Source organism: Strigops habroptila, chromosome 4 (assembly GCF_004027225.2).
Source record: "Strigops habroptila isolate Jane chromosome 4, bStrHab1.2.pri, whole genome shotgun sequence".
NCBI classification, from domain to species: domain Eukaryota; kingdom Metazoa; phylum Chordata; class Aves; order Psittaciformes; family Psittacidae; genus Strigops; species Strigops habroptila.
Window position 1 is genome coordinate 51,652,315 of NC_046358.1, and position 25,862 is coordinate 51,678,176.

A 25,862-nucleotide genomic window follows, 5' to 3' on the forward strand; every position below is an offset into this window, starting at 1 on the left:
GGGGGATGTAAATAATACTATTAGATGCAGAATTTCCACCCTGTGTGTAAGGGATGCAGTGAATTAGGGTTGGTTTGGTTTTTTTTTTAGTATGCCTAACTCTTCGCATTGGCACCACAGCATCATAACATGACTGGTTGCTACAGTCTCATATATTCCTCCCCTAGATCCTTGGTGAAAGTGGTGCATGTTGCTGCATTTATGTATTTTGTTGGTTTGGTTTGTTTTTTCATGTTTAGCTCAGCTGGTTGTTGGAGGCAGCCTTTTCTGTGCAGAAGATTTTAGAGCATAATAAAGCTTTCATTCATAAGGACGGAACCTGATGTTTACTTTTTTTGACAGAATTCACCAGTCACTCACCAGTAAATCTAAAGTAAAAGCAGATGCGTACAGATACCGAAGTGCCTCCTATACCCACTGTGACTGCGTGCCTGGGGAAATTGGTTGTATTGTGTGTGAAGGTAATTGGTTTCAATTTGGACTGAGTTGCTCAGGAGTAAAAGTCACTCCCATGCAATGCTGACAAGGGATCTATGTGATGTTAATCCAGTTTGCAAGGTGGCAGGTGCTCTTGCCTAACTAGCTCATGGACACATACACACCCCTGCATCAACTACTTGGCAGAGAAGCTGAGGCCAAAATACATAGAAACTGGCCTAATTTTCCCTTAAAATGTGTTCCTGAGAGACAATGAGAGGACAAAGAAAGAATGAATTAAGTAAACAGTAGAATTCCTGTTCTCATTTTATGCGGGCAAAATAGACCTGCTGCTGCTTCTTTAGTGCTCTTAATCAACACCTGTTTCAAAAAACTTCACCACTGAAGAATGGAAGAATACCCAGTTGACTTCAAAGCAGAGCTAAATGTAACTACAAATAAATAAATAGAACCAGTTCCTGGCCATAGGGATGACTGAAATCTCTACTTGAACTTTGCAGATATCACTAAGTAACCCCCAGAATTTTGAAGTGTTTGCAATCCAGACACGTTTACTGTTAATTTTTGCATATACAATTTGGGGTTTATTGGCATAAATTCAGAGGATAACCTTGTCTTTACTTAAAAGCCTATTTACCATCTAAAAATTTGAGGTAAGAAAAATGTCCTACCATGCACATCTTATTGTCTGAAGAGAAATTTCTCTCTGTCACATTCTTCTGAGTTTTCTCCTAGCATCTCCTAAGTCTACTGAATTTTGCTCACTGCCCTTTTGCTGTCCTGGCTCTGAAAACACTCCTTGGTATTTCAAACCAAAATAATATAATACTTTTATATTAGTGAGTACATCACAGCATATCACCACCTCACACTGAAACCATTGCTTTCAGAACATCTTTTAAAGAGCTTCAGAGGCCCAACAAAGAGAAGCATTTTCTCTCCATTAATGAGTTCAGTGGTAGCTAAGCTTGTTACGAAGACTTTTAAATGATTTTGTAAACAGTAAGGCTTTAAAAGGAAAATGTCTACAAAGCTGTTCTAGATTCCATCCAACAAAGAGACTGTATCGCTCGTTTCAAAATGTTAATGTTTTTTGTCTCTTTGCCTTCATTTTGGTCAAGCAATCCCATATAAGTCATCTCAGTGCAGCCATTATTTATAGCTAATAATCTCCTTTAGCTGCCAAACCGAAACTAGATCTCCTTCACTCTTGAGCTGAAAGCGCTTTTCTTTCTACAATGTGCTGGAAATGTGCCAATTTACCAGTTCCATTAAGTTAATGAGGTCTGACAGCCTGCAGCAAATTTTCTCATAATCTCTCTTGGATTTAAATTTGGTGCTGCACAAACAACTGAGTACAACACAGTAGTTGCTTTTTAACTCTATGTATTCTAAGCAAAATTTCTTACACATCTTAAATAAAAAGCAGGCTTGCGTCTTTCTTTTTTGTGGGCACTTTTTTAATCATGCAGCAGTTATTACATTTACTGATTAACCTACTTTTTAATCTTAACAATCATCTGAATGCTGTATTTGCATTGACCTGTTGAACATCAGGATTAAAACTTCAAGTAATTTCAGTGCAAGTGATTTCAAGTGTAGTACTCTTGGTGGTGGGAGAAGGATGGTATTTATTTATTTTTATAATACACCTGAATAGTTATATGAGCTGTGAGGTTATGTCATGATTTTCACAGACTAATAAATAATCGCTCTTATAAGGTCAACAGTAGTTTTAATGCAAGGTTAATCCTTAGCTTCTGTTTCCTAATACTTCCAATGATTACTGTTCACTGAAGTATGTTGCTAAATTCACAAGAACTGGAATAGCTTGGCACGTTAACCAGGACAAAAGTAAAAGTTTTCTTTCTCTTGCTTGAATTCTGTCTTCCTACCAGTGACAGTGATATGCTGAAGGCAAAACTGAAAAAACACAAGTATTACTCATTGTAAGAATAACGGGTGCTTGTCTGTATTTTTTTTAGTACATTGGATTTATGTAAATCTGGTAAACTACTGTAAACTTAACACCATGGCATTATAATAGAAAAATGTCAGTGACATGCTGCACTCTGAAAATGAGCTTGTAACAAAGGTTTGGTCTGAATTTAAAATTACCAGGAGTATTTCCCTTCACCGTACTAACAGTTCTGCTCTGAAGTTTTTACTCATACCACCATTTCCCTAGAAGCTGTAAAGTTTTACTTGAAGTGCTTTGGACATTACAAGACCTCAGTACTTAGGGCAGAAGGTATATTGAAGAAGTCTTAAATTTGAAAGTAGATGACAAAGTGCCTCAAGTAAAAGTATGCCATCTCACACTGGCTCTTTTTCTGGAGGGTGTCCTGGCATTAGCTTTCTGTATTTTCTATTTTGTCACAACATTTGTAAGTATTAACTTCACTGTATAAATATTATCAGGCTGAATATTTGTACCTCAGCAGAGTCCACAGTCTTTTGATTAACATCAAGTTCTGAAAACTTATTGTGTTAGTCCTCTGTTTAATCTGTTTTTCCCTGAAACAGTCTTTTGGTGAACTGTTTCTGGTTTACAAGAGAGAGAAAAACCTTAGGCCTCATCCCTACGACATCTTAGAAGGGTGCTTTACCTCGCATGTGGTGCACTCAGTGGAAGTATTCATATCCTCATAACAACATGGAATTGCAACCACAAGATCTTTTTATTTAAATCAGAATGTCTTTTTTTTCTGACTCCTGGAGAAACTCTGTCTCATATAAACTCATCAAGTTTGTGTGTGTGCAAACTCCATGGAAAATTTGAGTGACTGTTGATATTTAGGTAACAAAGCAGTCCAAATGAGTTGAAGTTAAAAATTGAACATACACATACAACATAATGTGGCATGGGTAGTAACATCTTGCTCTTCATGCTGGAAGCTATGTTCTAACGGAGAGAGCAAGGAAGTCACCTGTGTGCAGCCCCCCAGCTTTAATCCTGCTTTTCCTCAGCCAGTACTAAATGCATAGCTAAAAGATAGTCTGGAACCTGTCTTTCTATCTTTAATGTGAGTCAGCTTGCATGACATTTTATGACCAGTCTCATCAGGTCAGTTTTGGTAATTTTATCAGTTCAAGTCCCAGCTCCTCAAGACAATTGATTTGTAATTTCCCATGAAGAAGCAGTTAAAAGAAAACACTGAATTTTCCCTAATGCTTTAAACGCCGGAAACACTTTTTTTTTATTTTCTGTAAAAGGAAGTAAATATTTTGGAGCCCCAGTATGGTCATTTACAAAAGAGTTTTTAATTTTATGTTCCTCAGTCTTCCCAGCAATTTTCTTTTTCCTCTCAGGCAAGATCTTTCTGGAGTCCTGAGCATACTTGGTTGAGCTTAATGTCAGACTTCAAACACTACTGTGTGTTTTGTTGCCATTGTGATGCCTTATTCTCCCTTAAGCAAGTGAATTGTACAGTCTGGGGAAAAGGAGATTTTAGGGGTGTGGAGGGAGGTGGAAAGGCTTTGTGTTCTATTGAAGCATCGAACAGTCTTGTAGCAAGGCTGGATGTTTCTTACTATATTTCTTAAAATGTTCTGTCGAATTACTCGTATATTAGCTCAGATGTACACAGGTTGCTTGAAGTGACTGCAGATAAAGTGAAAAAAGAATAAAAACATTCTTCAGGCCACATAGCTTGAGACAGGCAGGTACTGTTAACTCTGCATGAACATCAACATAGCAAGAGCATGTGGCTGAACAGTGTTTAATGTCACCTACAGATCAGTTAATGCTACTTTGGACTAACAAGCTTAGATTATACCATTAATTTATTCTTAATGTCAGCGAGTGTAGTAAGACTGTGTTCCTGCCAATGACCCTGTTTTTATAAAAACAGTTGTTTTTAGAAGGTGCATTGAATTCTTGCATGGAACAGCAAATTTAAATGGAAATCCGTATACTCTCAAAGCTTAGTTAAAAACCCGACTAATTACAAAAAGTGAGCGATGGAAGCGAAATATAAATAGAGGTGTTAATGCAGTGGTGCACTTGGCTTTTCTGCTTTGGCTCTAACCATAAACCAGGACTTTCTTCTTGTGCAGATCACTGCTTCTTTATGCCTTTATAAGCAGAGATGCCTGAATATGTTATGGCTGACTATATATTTTTCATAAATTGGGAAATTACCTATTCTATGTTTGTGCATGCACGCATGTACAGTGTTTTCTTTGCATTTTAGTTTGTTTTGCTTGTAGGAAATGTTGGGCTAGAAAAATGTGAGTTCACCAGGTTATACCTCCCTCTTTTTCCCTCATGTTCTTGTTCTTGATTGGTACTAAAAAAAGCTGTACAAATAATTTCATGGGACTCAGAATTTTTGGCTTTGCCACAGGGTTCCCTCGAACAAATTGCTTAATATACCACATTTTGGCAGGGATCTGGAAAAAGGTGTTTATGTGAAGCGAGAAAGTATGTGATTATGGGGTTTGGTTTTTTTTCAAATGAGAGATCTCCATGATAAATCTACCAAACAACACAGGCACAGCAACTTCTAATGCACCTTTAGTTTTTAAGAGGTTGAAATTATACTCCCCAGCAGATCTGAGTGTTTCTAAGAAACTGTGCTTTGACTTTTTAGAGAGAACCTCAGCAGATGTTCAGGCAGTTATCCAGGTATCCGAAGATAATGGAAAGAATTCCAACCCAGTGACATCAGTAGCAAAACTTTCATTGACTTCACCAGGCTCAGATTTTACCCCGACACAGATCTGTGCTAACCCTTGTGAAAGAACAGCTCTTCGCAAATGGATGAAGATGAAAAGTCGTTTTAGAGCACATGTCTCTGCCTTTTATGTTTTCTGCAAAAACTGGAGTGAATGCATAGTTGAACACTTAGCTTTAGGATGTGTGAGAAAAACAAAGCATAAATGCTCTTTCTGACATGCCCTTGGTTCTTTAACATTTGATATTGTCATTTGATTATACATTTGATACATCCTGAACACTGATTTGAGCACTGGTAATGACAGCATCAGTATTATAATTTCTCCATTTTAAAGGTAGATACCACCATGCTGGATACCTTTCCTGTGCTTCCAAGAACTATTCAGTTTTCTCTAAGCACATTTTTTAAATAAAAATTCATTGCCATTGTAAATTGTTTGGAGTCTTGAGAAAAGAGAGACTATGTTCTTGTTGAATTCAGAAAAAAAACTATATGCTTTCAGGTCAAAAGTTCTTCTTGCCAATTATCTACTCGTTGCCAATTATCTACTTAGGTGAGAGTACATTACAAAAAGTAAACAATTGTATGTTATTATATAATCCACATGTTTTTATTTAAGGCTGTCTTAGTAACTGAGTAACATATGTGAGTAACACATAATAGGGCAGATTTTTTATTCCAGTGGATTCATTCACTAGTTATTTTACCTATTTCACTTAAATTGCCACTAACTGAAGAGGATACTTGCACTTTTGTATTTTGGGCCTTTGAGTTAGATGCATATCTGCTTTGGTTTTAAGTGGAAAAGCACCTTGAAGCTTACACATTGGTTCTGTATATAAAATTTTTGCAAGAATCTACAAATTTCAGAGGGCTTGACCTCATTTACAGGATATAGTATTTCCTCCATTTTGTATTCCACTTCTTTTTTCCTTCAAACCAACTGCTTTAATATTCTCCCTACCTGATTAAAAGTGAACTAAACCTGTAGTTCAGCTGAAACGCTCCAACAATAATCAGGCAAATATATATATACACATACACACAGAGAGGGGAAGAAAATAAAGCTATTTTTCTGTTAAAACTGTGAGGACTTTGCTACTGCTACTGATAAATCATTTTGTGGTGTACTGTTATAACATGAAAAGAAGTGAGATTCTATTTTTTATCTAGAAGCTCATGTTTATGAAATTCAAAATTTAAAACAATATAATACTATCTTTTGAAAGCTAGTTAGCCTTATTAGATATACACTCAAGAAGTCTATATGGTAAAGGACTGTCCAGATATAGTTTGGACATAGTTTAATTTGTGATTAACTATAATTATTTAAGAAATGCCCATCGTGGTCACTGAAGGTAAACTTTTATAGTGCTTTGCTTTAATAATTTCAAGTATTAAACTAAAAACAAACTTTGAGACAACTCTTTGTACTATAAAAATTGTCCTTAGCCCATTAGCACTTTAATTTTATCTGTGTGTATCCTACGTTGCAAGTATTGTTCAAGGACCCTGCAGTTGCTGTTCAGTAATAAGCATCATAACAGCATTCACGTCAGCCTAGATTTGGAAAACATTCTGATATGGAAGATTATTTATTGTATTTGGCCTTTATTTTAGGACTGACTGCAACCAAACAATTGTCCTAATAGCATGTATTAATGTGTCCTTGGGAAGCAGCAGGTAGTACAGGCTACTGTGTAGGACAAAACATTTCAGGGCATTGCATACCACCGGAGAAAAAGGGAATTACATGAAGAAAAAAAAAAACCCAAACCCAAACCAGCTCAAATTCAATGTTAGTCACCTAATTATACAAATATCAATAATTTGTTTGTTGTTGCTCTGTTTTATCTGGCTTATCTATATGTACACACAGACAACACATGTAAATATTGTTCAAAAGAGAACAATATTTAAACTTAGAAAATAGAGAGGAAAGTATAGGTAGGTATATTTAGACTTAAATCTAGGCAGAGGCCATCTGGTAACACAACAAATTGGTAATCCATTATAGAGAGCAATGTCACCTTAGTCTTCTCAATAAAATTAGCAGTGGATAAACATTCAGAGATTTGAGTAAAGATTGCCTCATATGAAGTCTCTCAGGCTCATCCAAATCTCATGAGTTTTCAAACTGGATTGTGAAAGTCTTGTGGGAAAAGAATTTGAGCTGATTTTTTGTTGGTTTGGTTTTTCCTGCTTCCAATTCAGACTGGAAATTCTGTGAAAATGTTCTTTATTGTGGCATTTCATCATTGGTGCTTTAGGTCTTGGCTTGCAAAAAAAAAAAAATAGTATGAACAAAAGGTATTTAAGCCTTTTCAAATGTGAAAAGTTCACCAGTTTTCCAAAAGCCAAACCATTTGTTTCTGGTTTGGCCTGAGATTAAGTGAAATGATTTCTGATTCAGTTGAAGACCAGACTTTTATAGGTATAAGGCAACTTTGAGACAGATGGGTAATCAAAAGGATTTGCTTAAGTGTTTTCTAGTTAGTTGTCTGTCTGCATCTTTAAGAATTTGTTTTGTATGTTTAAAAAAATCTGATGTTTCTAACAAGTATTAGAGGCTGAAATTCTCAGTTACTTGCAAAAAGCATATTTGCCTTGCATTTTAGGCCCTGCTATTCTTAAAGAGATAAAACTTTTTGTAGGTCTCACAGTGGCATTGCTACAGGAATAAATTGCCCATGGGATAAGCAGCAGTCACAACTCTACAGAGCTGGTTGCCAAAAGACATCAGGCCTAGCTTGAAAAAAAGTCATCACTGAGTCCCTGACCTCTGAAATGCACAACAGAGTCACCGTGTCATGCACACTGTCATCAGGCATTTTCTGCCCACAGGAAGCTGGCTCTGCCTGGCTCTGCTTTTTTGCGTAAGCTAGCAAACATCAATTTTTAACAGCTTCCCATTATGGCACTCTAGGGTGGAGTCTTTCTGCCTATAGTCACCTACTTCATTCCCCAACCTTGTTTGCGATTTCTCTGGTTTTGGATGAATTTTAAGCAATTTATCAGCTTGTTTTTCCTTGCATTCTGACCACACTGTTGATTCACATTTAAAACAACATTAATGATGCGACATTAACTCATATGATAACCAGGTAGTTGCTTGTTATAGGATATTTAATAAGATTTTTAAGTGGAATTCAGCACACATGAATTGTTTGTCAGCAAATCTCCAGGAAAATCGATACAAACTCGGAAGTGCTGTGAGAAAAGGCAACTTTGATTTTCTTCAAGTGGTTGTTCTTTCTTCTGTATCCTAAAGGCCTTGCAAAACTTGAGTGATAAAAATATGTAGAGGAAAAGAAAAGGGGGAAATATCCCATGTACTTGTACTTTTGAACGTGGAAAAGCCTACATCGTCATAATTACCTGTTTGCACAAATACCTATGATGTTATTCAGGCTCTCATTAAGGTCTTGGTAGGTTGATTCACTGAGAGTATGCTTTTGTAAACTGGAAGAAAAGGAAAATAATATGAATATAAATGGAATATGAGGGGAAGAGCAAATACAGCCTCAGAGACTGCCTTAGGTGAGACTGCACCATCCACAGGTGGAATACACTTGGCTTGCTTTCTCTTTCCATCCAAGCCATGGAAGAAATCAAGCAGTGTTAAACCTACACAGAAAGCCGTACAATGGACTCAGTAAGGCCATGCCTACTCCCATGCTTTTTGGCATCATTTCAAAAGTCCTAATTGTTTTTCAATCTCCAAAGTGAGCAGGGTTGTAATAATAAAATCTGACATTAAAGATCTGAATAATGTAAACTGTCAGGTCAGCTCTCTGCTTTTCATCTGAGGGTGACATTGTACATTAGTTTAACACAGAAAATTCAGTTGCAAAATTAATAACTGCATTGAAAGCTCAATTTCGTGGTGTTCCTATTTAGCATCTGTGCTCCTCATATTTTGAGGGGTATATTCTCTGAATTTTGTCCAATTTTGAAGAGATGCCATGCAGCCAGAGAATAAGGAGAAATATAAAAAACTTATATAGCAGTATTGGTTGGTACAAAGATGGCAAGGAAGGAAACGTAGAAACATGTTTTCACAAATATTAAGAAATGGCGGGCAGAATGAAGACACTTGTAACATTTGATAGAGTCACAGTAGTCTGTGAAGGTCTGTAAAAGCGTGGATAGGTAACTGATGACTGATACAACAGAAAGGAGGAACCACAGGACAACTGCAGAAAACAAAGTGGAGAAAAAGGTACTTGGAGTCAGAGGAGTCAGAGGACAAGAGAGGGGCAAGGAGCTAGTGTGACGGAAAACACCCAGAGAAGAAAGCTGTCTTGCAGTGGCATGGAGAAAAGAGACCCTGATGCAGTGCTGTGTAAAATAAGATTTTCAGGATTGTCTATCTAATTAAATCAGTGGAGCTTTGATATGAACCAGCTGGGGGTTTGGCTGACTGCTGCTAATTTTACATCTTTTGCAGGTAAGACACTTGAAAGTGAGAGCTCTGTGTGTGTGTATACAAAAATATAAGCTATGTATCTAATATCACACCCCAAAAAGGGAAATTATGACAGTAGTTTTAATGCCAAGCAAGATATTTCTTCACTTTCCAAAACAACATTTACCATGTGTTTTCTGGGATGATGGATGATAATCTTGGGTTGGGAATCCCCTGCTTCTCAGAGAGGTATAACACAAATGCTGGCAGTGTTGAGCCATTCTTAATTCCACTCTTAGCATGTTCCCTCAAATAATTGCCCCTCTGGATTGTAGTCACTGTTCTGGAGGCTGGCAGTTTAGTTTTCATTTCCATTTAGCTTTCGCTGTGCTGCTGCTGCCAAGAGAAACACATGATCATATTAGTTCGTTGAATACTGGATTCCTTGACTGTATTGATACCACTGAAATAAATGCTGAGTAAATAGAGCCTACCTAAAACTGGCCAGGATCAAGAGACTTCCATCTGCTATGCTGAGTGTAGTTGAGCTGATGCTCAACCCTTATCGAGGAAATACTGCTTTGCAGAAGTACGTGTTGCAAAACTTCAAAGTTACAAAGTACACTTATATTCTTAACAAAGTTCTCAACTGTAAATCATTCTGTAAACATCACCACATATTTACACGAGGTAGCAATATTAAGCAGAATATTTTTTTCTATGTAAAGGAACTTAAGTTGAAAGGTATAATAGGCTTGTTAACTGTTTCTGAATTGGGGAAGAGAAAGTAATTAAAACACATGCTATTCTCCATACCTAACTTACTAGAGAATAATTCTGCGTGGTTGAGCTGTTCTGGTGCGTTGAAGCCACAGAAAGAAATAGTGTTCACATACCAGAGTAGTTAGTCCAGGCAGTTTCTGTCTCCAGCATATCAGCTCATAAAATTTCCCCTGTCTTTTTGCAATAGTAATAACATGCATAAAAGCATATTCCTTAACTATTAGATTGACAAGAACTTGGATGTTTCAGGTCAGATTTTCAACACAAAAAATATGAACATAGGATGTGTGTATCTAGGATTCTCCTCAATATATAATCTTCATTTTCTAAAATATTTTTTCATATATATAACTTTTTCAAGTTTCTACTGATCCCTCAATATGCTAAGTGAGTGTGTAAGTTCATGTGTGTGTGAATTCAAATTTATTGAAATCTCCTTAAAAAGCTGCAGTGATAATAGTATAAAGGTAAAACAGTTGAGGGTCTAATCTTAGATTTTCCACAAAGTACGAGTTTGTGAAAAAGTCAGCCTTTGGTTTGAAATTCTATATGTAAAAAAAAGTCATGGTGACTAATATGGTTATTGAGATTTGCTAACACATGATTTGATGTATCAAATGTTGGTCATAAAAGAGAATTGTGCTAATAACATAAATTCTCTGTTACACTCTCTGTTTTCCCCAAATCTTTCTTTGCCAGTAAAATTGCATAAAACGGTTTTAGCAAGTTATTTCAAAGGGGCTGAGATCTTTTTAGGTTGTCCCTCTGATTGTGTAACCATTTTAGCCATGACTGCATTTTTTGGATGCTCCCACAACTTGCACAGTAGCTAAGATTAAATTAACTTTTATGCTGCATTTTCTAATGTTCTCAGGTAGCTACCTCTTCACTTGAAGAAGATTCAGGTGCTTGTCATTGCCCCTTCAGAGACATTTTTCCTATGAATTGCAACCTTTTTTAGTGAAGTACAGAATCAACCTTGCTTTTCATCAGGATACATGGACAAAAGTGCCGCTTAAGCACTTGGGGCTGTTGGTTGACAAGAAGCTCAGTATCACATGGCAATGTGCACTTGTAGCCCAGATAGCCAACCATATCCTGGGCTGCATCAAAAAGAGCATGGCCAGCAGGTTGAGAGAGATGATTCTCCCCCTCTCTTCTGCTCTCATGAGCCCCCACCTGGAGTACTGCATTCAGCTCTGGGGCCCCCAGTACAAGAAGGATGTGGATCTGTTGAAATGAGTCTAGAGGAGGGCCACGAAGATGATCAGAGGTCTGGAGCACCTCTCCTGTGAAGACAGGCTGAGAGAGCTGGGGTTGTTCAGCCTGGAGAAGAGAAGAAGGCTCAGGGGAGACCTTAGAGCAGCCTTCCAGAACCTAAAGGGGGCCTACAAGAAAGCTGGAGAGGGATGTTTAACAAAGGAGTGTAGTGACAGGGCAAGGGATAACGGCTTTAAGCTGAAAGAGGGTAGATTTGTATTAGATAGTAGGAAGAAGCTCTTTCATGTGAGGGTGGTGAGGCACTGGAACAGGTTGCCCAGAGAAGTTGTGGCTGCCCCATCCCTGGCAGTGTTCAAGGCCAGGTTGGACGGGGCTCTGAGCAACCAGGTCTAATGGAAGATACACCTGCCCATGCAGGGGGTTGGAACTAGATGAGCTCTAAGGCCTCTTCCACCCCAAACCACTCTATGATTCTGTGATTCACTGAACTGCAGCCATTAAAGGGACAGAGACTGGATTACCATGAGCAAATACTGTGTGTGCAGATGAGTGATCTTGCAGTAAGCTTAAAATTATCTTTCCTCTTCTCAACTGTCCTGAGTTGGTTGGTTTAGGGTTTGCTCTAAAATATTACATTGGTGTAGAAATTTAACATGATGTACCATCAGACTTTATTTCAGTCCAAGCAATTTCTGGTTTTAATCATACCTTTGTGTCACGTATCTAAGAGAATTTCTGGAAGTACTGGAACTCTGACCCTGACAAGTATAGACTAATGCCTCTTGGCAATGCTGATATTCCAATCCATTCTTTTATACTGTGGGGGTTTTGGTTTTATTAAAAAAGAAAGAAAAAAGAAAAAAAGCTGCATCTTAGGATTCAAGTTTGAACTATGCTGGGTTTGGGGAGTTTTTTGTCCAATGATCCATAAGAGAGGCTAAAATGATAGAGAAATGGTTTTGGATCTTAAAAGATAATAAATAAATGCTCTTTCTATCATTTTAGTGCTCTTACCTATTTCTAAAGAGAAAATATCGTTAATGTGTTAGTATTAGTTCTTCTATTGCCTGATTAAGGTGTTTATAACCGTATGGTGAGACAACAGGCTGCTCGTTACTTCTTTTCCAGTGAAATATAGCCTGATATTCAAAATCAGATGTCTGTATTTGCCAGGTCTTGCTCTCTAAGAGAGATCCTAATCTCAACAAAATAAACTGCTTAAATAAAAGTTGATGAAAGAACAGTCCAAGTAGTGGATTATGCTTTAGCAGTTTTACAGTGCTTTGCTTTGGGATAATTCTAGGCTTGTGTCCTTTGGGAAGCCAGTTGGAGAGATGAAGGTTTTGGTGTTTACAGAATTGTATTAATCTTGATTTTTACCAAGGTAATTTCTGTTCAGTACTTGCATATTCATTTTCATTTTCATTTTGTACTGGAAAGAAATTATGGGGAAAGGGTTAAGAGCATGCTTGCTCTTCATCTGTTTTAAATCCATAAATGTGAGCCCCTGTGCTGTTTCTAGGTTTCAGATTACGCTCTGTGATTTATAGGAAAAGGCTGTTCTCCACAAGTTGAAATCCCATGTGTTTCTCCACCATTGTAAAATAACAAATCATTGAGAATGCTTCCATTTGCAAAAATTGCAGTTTTGAACTACATTCGTAACTGCTTTTTTCTTCCGAAGTGATGGCATCAACGTGGGAAGTGAAATCTCCTTGTCCTAATGCTATCTGTTCAAGGTTTGCCATGCTTTTCATTGCAGCTTACACAAACTGTGGCAACAGCCTTATGTTTATAGTCTTTTATCATTTTAGTTTTGGAGGATACACCCCTTAAGAAGTGCAGCTGTGAGCAGACGCTTATATCATTCCGTGTAAGTTACATCCAGAGCCCTTACAGAGATGGCAGGCCAGAAGCCATGGTAACCTAACAGTCCGTCAGCTTCCAGTCCTTCCTAGTGTGTCATGGTGTAAATCAGCACAGAATTTGGCCTCATGTATTTCAATTGATTGGGGTGGGGGGAGGAAGTGTTGAAATGGCATGATTTCAGCATATAGTACTTAGAGACAGCTTCACAGCAGCAACTTCCATCTTTTCTTTGTCATTATCAACTGGCAGGAGAACTTGCCGATCATCTCTGTAGTAGAAGACAACATAGAAAATGTTAAGATTTCTGAAATAGTATTATCACTGATTCTGGTCATGTAAATATTGCTATTCAGGTCCATGGCCTTTTCCTTTCAGATATTTTTTCCTGCTGTAATTCCTGTCTCTGCAACAGGAGAGCTGCTTTATTTTGTCAGTCACTACTATGTAATGACTTTCATTTGTGTTGAACAGCTGAGATACTCTCTTAATTTACCTACTTTGCCAGAATAGAATAGCCTGAACTTGTGAGGATGTGTGAGTGAATCTAACATCTTGCCTATGACTGGTTTTACAAAGAAAAAAAATACTTTTTTTTTTTTGTCTCTGTTCACCACTATTTAAAAATACACATATTACTGAGATGCAGGGAAAAACTGAAGGAGGTTCTGGCTGAAGTCATTGTGTAAAGTTAAATAAGTAGCAATGCAATATTGGTTTGACCTTCCATGGATCCCTTATGAACTGTATCAGCAGTTGACCTAATAAAAGATTATTTCTGTTGTCTCAAAACAAAAGGTTAAATGGGATGTTATTAGTACTATTACATGATGGGTCTTAATTAAGATCTAGGATACAGCATACATTAAATTAACATGGTCAAAGTATTATGTAGAGTGGAAACAAGTAATTAAGGGTTCTTAATAAGTTGATCATAATGCTTTTCATATGCTCAATATGCTTTTTCATCGCATACTTAACATTAGATATTTTGTGTATAGGTTGTATCTGATATGTATTCTGGACAATGCAATTTAAGCCAAAGAGAGAAGCCAAACTCAGCCTTGTGTTTGCAGTGGTCTTGTAACTCCCCACAATGAATACAACAAAGAGCTACTGTGTAGTGGTAACAGCATCTTGAGCATAACGAAGTAGTGTAATATCAGCCAGTTTAATATTCAAAAGTTATTACAATTTTAATAGGCCAACAATAGAGGCAAGTAACCATAGGCAATATGGTTATTTCTTCCTCGTGTCACTGATTGTAGCCCTGCATTTCTATATATAATTTGGAACCATAAATTAAAAGCTCTACAAAAAATAATTTTTTAATCTGAAAAGATTGCTCTTAATCAAATGCTGCAAAATAACAATGTCCATGGCTTTCTGTGTGCACTGAACTGCAGCTCTGTTGTGTTCTGTCTTCAACTGCTTTAGAAAAGGAGTTTAATGTGTCAGACTACGTCTGTAAGACAGTGCCATGCATTATTATTTACTTATCTGTGATCTCATTTGTGTCTAGTTACTTTCAAATTGCCTGGCCTTGAAACCATGTAAAAAAGCAACTGCCTTCTGACTCAACAAGATGTGGAGAGTGAAGAGCTGAATAAAGGTTCACTGTGATTTGATATGGGTATCAATATCATTTGGTATTTGTTAATGATATCACCAAAGTTGGGGAACAATAGACAATTCTGACAAAATGGGAACTGGCTTATATATTTTTCCTGCTTTCTCTACAGTGTATTTCAGTCCCTTTCAAAGCCAATTTTGTCTTCCTATTTTTTTCCCCATGTCCTTTGTGCAACCCTTCATACACTTGTGGTAGACAAAAGAAAAACAGAATTGTGAAAATATACAGCAAAGGCAATTTAGGATATACAGGAAATCTCATGCTCTTTCCTGATTTCAACACAAATTTTTATAGTAGGGATTATGTTCCTTGCTAGCACCATTGTGGGCAGATCACAAAGGAAATCTCTTGACGCTACATCTGTTTGCCCCACCATACCATTAGTTCTGAAAACGTACGCATGACCTTTATTTTAGCTACAGCAATTTGTCATGGTTCTAGACATACTTATGTGTTGGAACATTTTCCCTAAGATAAGTTGGACAAATTTGAGCATTGCACTCCAAAATCCTATGCTGTTTCGCTATTCTGGAACCTCTTATGTTGAAAACCGATTTTTGTTTTGTTTGTCAGGACATGCTGAGGAATAGAGTGACAACTGGGAATGGAGTAGAGAGTCAGCATGCTTGAAAACTTTGCTTTTAATGGTGTGTTTACCTTCCTTACCCTGTGTCCAGTCTCCCAGTATCACATAAATACTTGTAAAATGATCCACTTTGAGTTACAGCAATATAGTTGTTGTGCAGCAGTATAGATATTAGAGAGTTTGTACTTTGGTGAGTTATGAAGCCAAGCCCCTTGTGAGACTTGTGTTCCCTATCAGAAAAACAGCTTCTAAAAACTTCTGCACTTCATCCCATCACTTGCTGATCCACATGGCAGTTATTATTTTTATCTGTGCTAGCTAAAAGTCAGAAGAGCAATGGTTCTTTCCTTTCCAGGCTTGCATTTAAATATTCATTTCAGATTGCCTTTATCAAGGCAATAATATATTTTACAGGACTAGACTCATCTGCTCTATTTTCCTGAGTCTCATATTGCTCTTATTGCCTGAAACAAGTCAAATCACTTGAGCTTGTTTTCCCATTTCCATATGAACCCCCACCTCCTGCTTCCCCACCACCCCTTGGACATCTCTCCCAGGCCACCAGTGCAGAGCCTGGGATTCTTTCTGGCCTGCCAACTGTGGCTGATCAGGTTTCCCACCAGCTGCCATCACTGCGTGAAGGCTCCCAAAACAGGAGAAAAGCCCCAGTGCTGTGCTGAAGGCGGCATGTGTGCCTTTCTCCAGCTGTACACCAGTGTTACATCTCTGCTGAGATGAGCTGAGAGCTGGGGAGATCACATCACGCTCTGAGTTGTGGTTGCTGAGCTAACCAGCCCATGAGGAGACTGCACCTTTCCAACTGCTTCTCCCCCCAGTTACATACCATGCTCCAGTGGCATGAGTATGAAAAACCTATATGATTTTTTTTCTTTTTTAAAACATTTCTTATAGTAGGCTATTTTTATTATTAACTGAAGATACTAAAACATCAAAATCCTCCAAAGGCAATGTTAGTTTTTAAACTTCTTATTCTTTGCACGTCTCTTAAAAATCCACAAACCAAGCTAAATGAGGCTACCTGTAGGGAAAAGAGGATTGCTGTAAGTACACAAAAGGATTTCTGAGTTAAGCCCGTGACTTTTGAGAATGGAGACATGAAAGCTGCTATAAAAATAAAACATAAATCTGTTGAAAGATGACTGTGGATTTAAAATGACATATTTTAAAATAAAAAAAGACCAACCACAGGTAGTTGTGAGACTACATAGTGAGGGGAGGAGAGCTTTGAAATATTAATTCAGTTTAAGCTAACTCCCCTGGGACTATGTTCACATTCAGTAAATAATAACCAAGATGTTTACTGGCTGAAGGGCTCACCAAAAGAGTGAATTTGACATTACTGTGACAGAGTATTTCTACAGAGCAAATTTTTAATTTATAGTCACTAACACTCTGATGGGAAGTCAGGCCCTGCATACCTCTAGGTAGGGAACAGAAATTACATTATGAGACGCATGCATTTAAGTCAAAGCAGCTTGTATTTTTAAAATTAAACATTCAAAACGTACTATTCTATAGAAATTATGACTCAAATGTCTTCATAGAAATCATTGCTGCTGATATTGAATTATTCGGTGCTTAAATGAACAAACGCATTTGATAAAAACTTACCTGTTCATGATCAATTTGCAAACATGAGTAAAAGTTTGGTAGACAAGGATATTTCATAACCAGATTGTTTACTAATAATTACAAGAATGCCTTTGACCGCTAAGACTTACAGAAGTTTTAAAAATCTAGCTTACCTGCTATTTGTGATTCTTCTTGTTCTACGTATATCTATTAGTTTTGCATTCGTATTGCATTTAAACCTGTGAAGACCCTGGAGGTGAGGACTGTGGAGGATGGCTGAATTCATTTGTCTTGTTACTAGTTTCTAACTTTACTTTCACAAATGGGTGGGGAGTCCAGAGGGCGAGGTCTAGTAAACAATGTTTGACCAGTAAAAATAAACACATTCATACCTTGAAAATGTTATGGGAGCATTTATGTAAACACTAAGCTTGGCTGAAGCCCATTGAATAAAATTTCAGTTTTATGAAGTAACTGGTTTGCCCTTCAGGTGTCATCATACTTTTTTAACACTTCTGGGCAGCTTTTACTGGTTTGTCCTTAAGATGGTTTTTGTGAATCATTTACAGGCCAGGGTATATTTTGAGATCCCCCATATGAATGTATCATAATGATGGCAAACAACAGTTGCCAAGCTCTAGCAACAAATGAAAGGAAAAGCTGGGTAGCACACGTTATTTGGAATAATCAATGATACTGATTTTATTCCTGGGTACAGTGATCAAGCATTTGCAAAGTGAAGGTTCAACAAGGCAAAGTGCCAGGTCCTGCATTTGGGCCACAACTACCCCATGCAACACTGCAGGCTTGGGGAAGAGTGGCTGGAAAGCTGCTCAGCAGAAAAGGACCTGGGGGTGCTGACTGACGGCCGCTGAACATGAGCCAGCGTATGCCCAGGCAGCCAAGAAGGCCAACAGCATCCTGGCCTCTATCAGCAATAGTGTGGCCAGCAGGGCCAGGGCAGTGATCGTCCCCCTGTACTCAGCACTGGTGAGGCCGCAGCTCGAATCCCGTGTTCAGGTCTGAACCGTCACTGCAAGAGAGACATGGAGGTGCTGGAGCGGGTCCAGAGAAGGGCAATGGAGCTGGTGAAGGGTCTGGAGAATAAGTCTCATGAGGAACGGCTGAGGGAACTGGGGTTGTTTAGTGTGGAGAAGAGAAGGCTCGGGGGGACGTTATCACTCTCTACAACTACGTGAAAGGAGGCTGCAGTGAGGTGGGGTCAGTCTCTTCTCCCAAGTTGCAAGCGATGGGAGAAGAGGAAATGGCCTCAAGCTGCGCCAGGCGAGGTTTAGATTGGATATTAGGAAAAATTTCTTCACCGAGAGGGTGCTCAGGTGTTGGAACAGGCTGCCCAGGGCAGTGGTGGGGTCACCATCCCTGGAAGTGTTCAAAAATTGTGTAGATTTTTGAGAGGTAAAGGCCCTCAGTGACATGGTGTCGTGGTGGACTTGGCAGTCCAAGGTAATGGTTGGACTTGATGATCTTAAAAGTCTTTTCCAACCTAGTTGATTCTATGATTCTATGATTTCCTATTACAGAAAACACAGCAATGCAACCTAATCTTTTCCAATTTACCCGCATCTAAAATGTTGCCCAGTATGGAGAGAATCCCATCAACTCTAATGAGCAGGGAATGACAGAATAACCTTGAGCCACAGCAAATTCTATACCAAAAGTGCCTGGAGGACTAACGATGAAAGATTTCATTAGAGTTAAATGCACTAATGAAATGGCTTAATGTAGTTATTCTGAGTCTCATCCACGAGATCCTGTGACAAGGAATGCTTTTCAGTGCCTGACTGGAAAAAATACTTCAGTTAACATGCACAACATAGTATTAAAATCTGATGTGTTAAAGATAAAGTTCATGTCTAAATAATGGTTAGTGCCAAAAACTTCAGGCCAACTGACATCAGCCTTCTTTCTTAATACTTTAGCTCTCTCCTAAGTCAGAAATTTAAGATGACTGCAGAGAATTTAAATATGTTTGAAAACTCAGCTTGACTTCAAATCAATGTTAGCTTTACTGAGAAACGGGCATTTTGTAAAAGATTATATAAATCTGTTGCTCTCTTCTACTAAGTTTTCGTTCTTGTTGAACTCATTCTGAATAGACAGCGTTGACCTTTTAACTCTGATAATATCAGTGCCCATGTACGCTGGGAGGTCTGTGCCAGACCTTATGGTCCTGATAATAAAATGTTCTACAAATGAACAAAAAAGCAAGTGTTATAAATAGGAAATTAGCACCACATTTCCTCTGTCTTGTTGCTTTAATATTTCTGTTAACAATAAACCAATATGTAGAACACCTTCCTGAAATGAAAAGGGGAACAATCTTCTAATGGCATTACTAGATATTTAAGGATAGTAAATATCTCTAATTAGTAATTGGTTTTCCTTTCTTGTTTTTGAATGAAAGAAGTGTGTTTTTCAGAATAGGGATTAATCTTGTAAAACCTCATTTAAAAAAAAAAAAAAAGTTTTTATTTTTCTTGAAACAAAAACAACCAAAGCATGCAACCGCTTACTTCCTTTTTTGGAAAGCCACATTTTTTTGTAATCAAAAATCTTAGCCTTGGTCCCAAAAAGCATTCTTCTGGTGTGGCCCTGCAGGTCCCCTTGAAGGAAGGAGTCAGGTGGGTGCTGGCTGAAGCTGGTGACATTGATTGTGGCTGTCAGTAAGTGCAAAGAATGAGCCACACCTTGGGAAATGTATTGAGGTTTTGCCTAGCTGTGTTGTGAAAAATGAATAATATTGCAAATAAATATACAAATGGACCTGTTAAAATAGTGTGGGGCATTTATAAATGTTTAACAACTTTCCAACCAAATGAGAATGTGTGTAAAATTACCAACAGTTCTTCAGCATGCTTGTTTTCCAAATTGTGTGAAATTCCAGTCCAAATTTCTGATGGACTAATGAAGAGATCGGATTTTCTCCAAATGGCTTCTTGTAGGTTAAGTATTCTAATAACAAAAGGAAGCGGGAAAAAGTCATGGCTTCTACTAATTTTATTCTGTCAGGCTTTCTTCTGTAATGTGGGTGCTCAATCCATTGTATTTTGTTGCCAGGGGTTTTTTTAATTCTTATTTCATACACTTTAAGGAGTGCCTGCATCCACAACAAGTTACTTTTTCAGTGACAAATAAAGAAAACCTGGTTTATATCTAAAAATAATACAGGTTTGTATGAATCTATTGACCCTATTAGCACTGGGATGGTTCTCTGTTGTTGATGAGTTGTCATATCCTTCTGGATCATTCCTATGAGTTATGTCAATGTTGTGGCTTCACTGGCGGCTTTGCGACCTAAGTTTAAGTGAGTTTAAGTCCACAGGAAGTTTCACATAGTATGTGCTGTGTTCAAGGTGATATTGATGTCTGTTTATATTGAAAAAGACAATTGCTGGTAGCCAGTGAAAGCTATTGGCAATTTTTCTTTGGAGAGGTGCTGGCTGAGATGTTGTTCAGTATTGAAAGCAGTAATCTTTAGCTTGATTTTACAGGTATACAAAGTACTTAAGTTTATTTTTGAAAGTAATATACTGATGGTTATCGGAATCACTCAAATGGTGATTGACAAGTCTCTTTAGATGTAAGTTGTCATGACATTAGTCAGTACTGTGAGAGTGAGGCTCAAATCCCCATGAACTCTCAGTAGAGGAAAATACCTTCGTTAACAAAAGGGCAAACCCCTTGTCTGCTGCCCCTGTTGCTGATGCACTTGTCAAAGAAGCTTTCTTACAAAATTAGGCAAAACCAAATGTGTAAAAATGAGACACTTCAATTGCAGAGAGCATAGCTCCCACAGCTACACTGAAGCAGGCGGCTCTCCAGAATATCCCCATAGTCCCCAAAAACTCCTTCCACAGAGGCTGAGGGAGGCAACTGCCATCAGAGACTTGCTCTGCAGAGCAGTACTTCTCCGAAGGGCGTCTCCTGCTCGCTGTGGGGCTGCATGCACAGCCAAGGTGTGCTGCTGCGGTCTGTAAGCACTCTCAGATGATCTCATTTCCCGCCACACTTCTAAAAAAAAGTATTCATGAAACTCTTGCTGTGAGGACGGTAATGTATTGAGTGGCTATCTGGCATCTAAGCATGCCATATGTCCCCGGAGGTTGCAGACAGCCATTCTGTAACCAGAATTCAGAGATGTCACAAGTGGCTGAACAAACAAATATCGCCAGTTAATGGTTAAGCTCTCAATTTACTAAAGCATTTGTTACCAGTTTGCAAAAGAGATCAAACAACCGTGAATCATAACCTTGGCTACTAATTAAATCCTTTATTCCCTTCCCTCATCGCAGAAGCATTTAATCTTGGGGAATCAGGACAGCCTGTTGTGCAGAAGTAGATTTTACAGCATAATCAGGAACAAGCTTACTGTCAGGTTTCCTACTGGAGCTGGAAACGGGAAGGAATAAAATGAGAATATTAACTTTCCCTCTTGGCATGGAAATTCATGTTAGCACTGAGCAATGACTGATGTAAAATAGCTGCATTGGAAAATCATTTTGGTGGTATACTTTTGTTATTTCACTGAATGATGAATATCACTTTCATTATCCAGCTTTCTTATAGATGAGACTTGTCATCTAGATAGAGAATGAGGGATTTGGTGTGCTTTACTAGCTGTCCCAAAATAAAATATTTTACTCAGAAATAATGGACTGTGAAGAACACTCTAAAGGAATGAAACACAAACCAAAATACTACAAGCAGTTTTATTGCAATTGAAATTTATTTCTATTTGTCATAAGATGTTTTTGTGTGTGTTTATGTATAGGATGTATAGCTGCATGACAATTAAAATCTCACATCTTAGATATTCAATATCAAATAAAGTAGTTTATCTTTTTGGGCTCCCAACTCTGTGAAGCAGAACTTTAAAGCCGCAAACACTTTATTTCCTTTGTTTTTTGGGGAAGTCCTCCTCGTCCCTAGCAGCAGAGTGATGCAGCAAGGCCTCACGGAACAGAGACACCATGAATTAACATTAAGCTAACTCCGTTCACCACGACTCAATCCAAACAGGCAGTGATCCCAGTTAGGAGGAATGGATTTTCATTTTTATAACATGAACCATGGTGCTGCAGTCAGATCTGCAGGAGCAGGGATCTACAGAGTCTCTCTCTGAGACACCTCAGTAAGGCGTTAAGAGGGAAGGGCCTCCTGTACAGATCCAACTGCAGATTCACGGATCGGTACATAGTTATTGAGGTAAAGTCACTTTATATAAATGCGCTCACAGTCTTAGTGATCCGTAGACCTGTGGTGAAAAGCTGTATGTTAGTAGTTTGAACAGCAACCATATTTTATGCTGTATCCAGACAAAGTAATCTTTTCTATCACTGCTAAATCTGAACAATTTCTGTGACAGAAAGAAATCACCTGAGAGACAATATCTGCAAGTGGAAAATGAGAGCTTTTTTTGGTTCTGCGTTTGGCTTTGCGGAAAGCTATTTTCCCAGTAAAAAGTGTGAGTTTAAAAAAAACGAATGCCCCAGCTGAATTTGTCATACCATTCAGAGGACAGACGTCCACAGGCAGAACTTCTGTTTGCTGGGGAAATTTGTCCTGAGGAGATGCGCAAATACTCACCAAAATTCCAGGTTATATTTAGCTGAAGAGGTTTGGGTGATATCGTGCTATATCATACCAAAGACACAATCCTGTACAGAACTTAAATATGTCTTTTCTATCCCATAATGAGTGTAATGGTTGTCAGGTTCAGTATAGACAGAAAGCACTACCTGGTGACATCTCAAGTTGCTGGTCTATTAGTATTGCTAATAAGAATTTGTTAAAGATGAAACATCTGGAATATCTAACTCTGCTTTTACTGCTGCTTCCCCAAAGCCATCACTAAAAATTTGGGATGACAGTTGGAAATACTAGATGTTTGTGCATTTAAAAAGGAAATAAAGATTGTGCAATAATGTCATGTTTTGATAAGAGTAATAGAATGAACAAGTAGAATAAGTCATTGGCACAGCTTAAACATTTGATTTGCTTTTTTAATGTTAAGGAAAACATATAATTTTGCAAGCTTTGAAAAGATTGTATTTGTTGCTCTTAATGAATGTTTAAAGAATGTCAGATACTATGAAAATCTGTTACTTTAAAGTACAAAGAACAAATTATTAATTTTTAATTGTGTTTTCAGTTCATGTGCATGTGCATGAAGGGGAAATATATTTGTTTAAAGACCTTTCAGATTATTTTGTCTTTATATACACTTACAGTTCGGTTTTGGGATACATGCGTATGTAGATGTTGCATCCAGCTACCACAAGATCATTTGGGTTGCTTAGGAGTCAATGACTCAAAAATCTTTAAAATGTTCTTTTAAAATAGGTTTTAAAAAATTCATGTAAGTGAATAAATATATTGTACAGGACTCAAGGTGGGGGGAGGGGAGAAGGCAGGAAGCACCCATAAAACCCCCAAAAACTGAATTTCTAAAGTGACTGCGTATAAAAGCTGTGCATGGCTGAATATGCAGAAAATTGATAGCTTTGGGTTTGGTGTTTTTTTGTGGAAGTGAAACTGGGAAAGATGGGTGGAGGTTTGCATAGACATAGGTGGAGGTTATGTGGACACCTCTTTTTACTGTGAAATGTATGCAAACCTAGCATAGGTCAGATAAAATCCTGGATTTTTATAGCCTACTTGAAAGGTGGGGAAAGTCAACATAATAGTGTGTTGTGCTCCCAGGCTGAATCGCAACTACTTACATTACACATTCACGTGTTAGTGAAGCATTTCCTGCAGACTGTTATTGTCTGGATGGAGATGCTCTTTCACCCTACTCACCTTTCTCGTTTTTCCCACAGGCTGCGAGAACACCACCGCGCTGCAATTAAGGTGATTCGTAGGATGCAGTATTTTGTGGCAAAGAAAAAGTTTCAGGTGAGTTGTGAATAGAAAGCTCCTTTTCTAAATAAACCCTTTTATTCTCCTGATTCATTGCTGCTTTCAGAAACTTAAGAGAGACTAACACAATTCATTTCAGTAATGGTGAACTACACCCACTATTCTCTCCCTCCTTCAATAGGGTGGTTGTTTAGCAGCAGGTTAGTCAACTGTGGATGCACTGGAAATAGGCTAAACTCCTGAAATGCAGTCTGAATTAAAATGTTATTTTCTGCTAATGGACTTGACCCTTAACCCTCTGTTATCGCAGTCTCTTTCTCCCAGTGCAAACATTCTCATATGTCTCCATTAATTCTGAGCTGTGTGTTACTGTCATGCCGAGTCAGTGGGATTAGAGATTAAAATACTACTTCAGCCTTGTTTCTGTCTCTTACTCAATGATAATGAAGTCGTGATAAGAAACCAGCGTGGAAATTTGTTAGTGTATTGGAAGGTTTCTCCTTCCTTTTCCCTTCCTCCCTCCGCATAGGTAGGAGAGCTCCTTCCCAGTTTGTGAGATATTGGCTCTCTTTACTCCTCTAGCCCTCACTGTCAGACGTTTCCTGTGCACCACTTCACTTGCTGTAATATTGCAATACCGTAAGCATTTAACAGTAGTTAATTAACCTTGTTGCCTGGTCTCAATAAAAAATTCTGGCTGCAAACTTTCGAAGAATGTGGTTTCTAAATCAATTTCATTAATCCAGTAAAAACACGTGTCAACAGCCTTCAGCTTGATTTAAACCAGGTGAATATATATATGTAAGAAATATATTACTTTACTTAAAATTAATTAATAAGGGGCAATCTCTGGAGAGCTTCACAACTAAAAAATGCAAAGAAAGAAAGGGGCTTAACTGCACACATCCTTTTTCAGATATGACCTCACCACTACTGCTTACAATAGACTAAAAAGCTTTCTACCCTTAATCTAGACCCCAAAAAAAGGGAGGGTGTCCTTTTTCCTACCCAATTTGAAGGGAGCAGTTTTAGAATCAAAAAGATAATGATGCCTAACAGTCAAAAACATCATTGTTTCTTTAAGGCTATGCTTGCTGCTACTTCAAAACCATGATTCTGACTTCTTCATTGAAATTTAGAAGGGCTGCCTGAATCCTTTAGCAATTTTCTAATCTGAATCTTTTTATTTTTATTAAAATTCGTGAGCTAAATAATAGCTGACGTTGCCTGAGCTTTTCAGAATTTGTTTCAGTCATGTATAGTGTATCCAGACTATCAGCATTTAAGCTGAAATCTCCCATGTCCAGATTTTTCTTGGAAAGAGAACTTTCAGAAAGTTTCTGCTAGCCCATTTCACCTGTGATTTTTATTAAAGTAAAATTAAGAAAGGCACAATGTCTGGACTACTTGAAAATAATTATTATAGTTGTTTTGTTGAGAAGCTCCTTAACACTTGCTGGCCAGCACTTGTAACTTGTCAAGGGACGTGGCCTGTTCCAGTGATGTGTCCACTGCTGTTCAGTGAAAAACTGCCTAAATGTGGCCAGTTCCATTAAACTTTAATTTATTCTCATTCTAAGATGTGACTGTGATCCTTTGCTCCATGGTAATTACTGAATTATTCCTCTCATAAATTTAGATCATAAAATATTTGCCATGGTATTAACTAAACTGCTTAGAGACAAGAAATCTACACGTTATATATTTACCTCCCAAGTCGTATTTGTCAAAACCAGATTCTGAAAATGCCTCAACACTGTGTGCAACATT

The 25,862-nt window shown here is 37.9% G+C and overlaps 1 protein-coding gene across 1 annotated transcript in view; it reads left to right on the forward strand.

Moving 5' to 3' along the window:
* KCNQ1 (potassium voltage-gated channel subfamily Q member 1) overlaps positions 1-25,862 on the forward strand; it is a 350,628-nt gene that overhangs the window by 214,540 nt on the left and 110,226 nt on the right. The window contains exon 12 of the mRNA XM_030483351.1: positions 24,053-24,128. Within this exon, the coding sequence (XP_030339211.1) occupies positions 24,053-24,128 (76 nt within the window). The remainder of the gene's footprint in view (positions 1-24,052; positions 24,129-25,862) is intronic.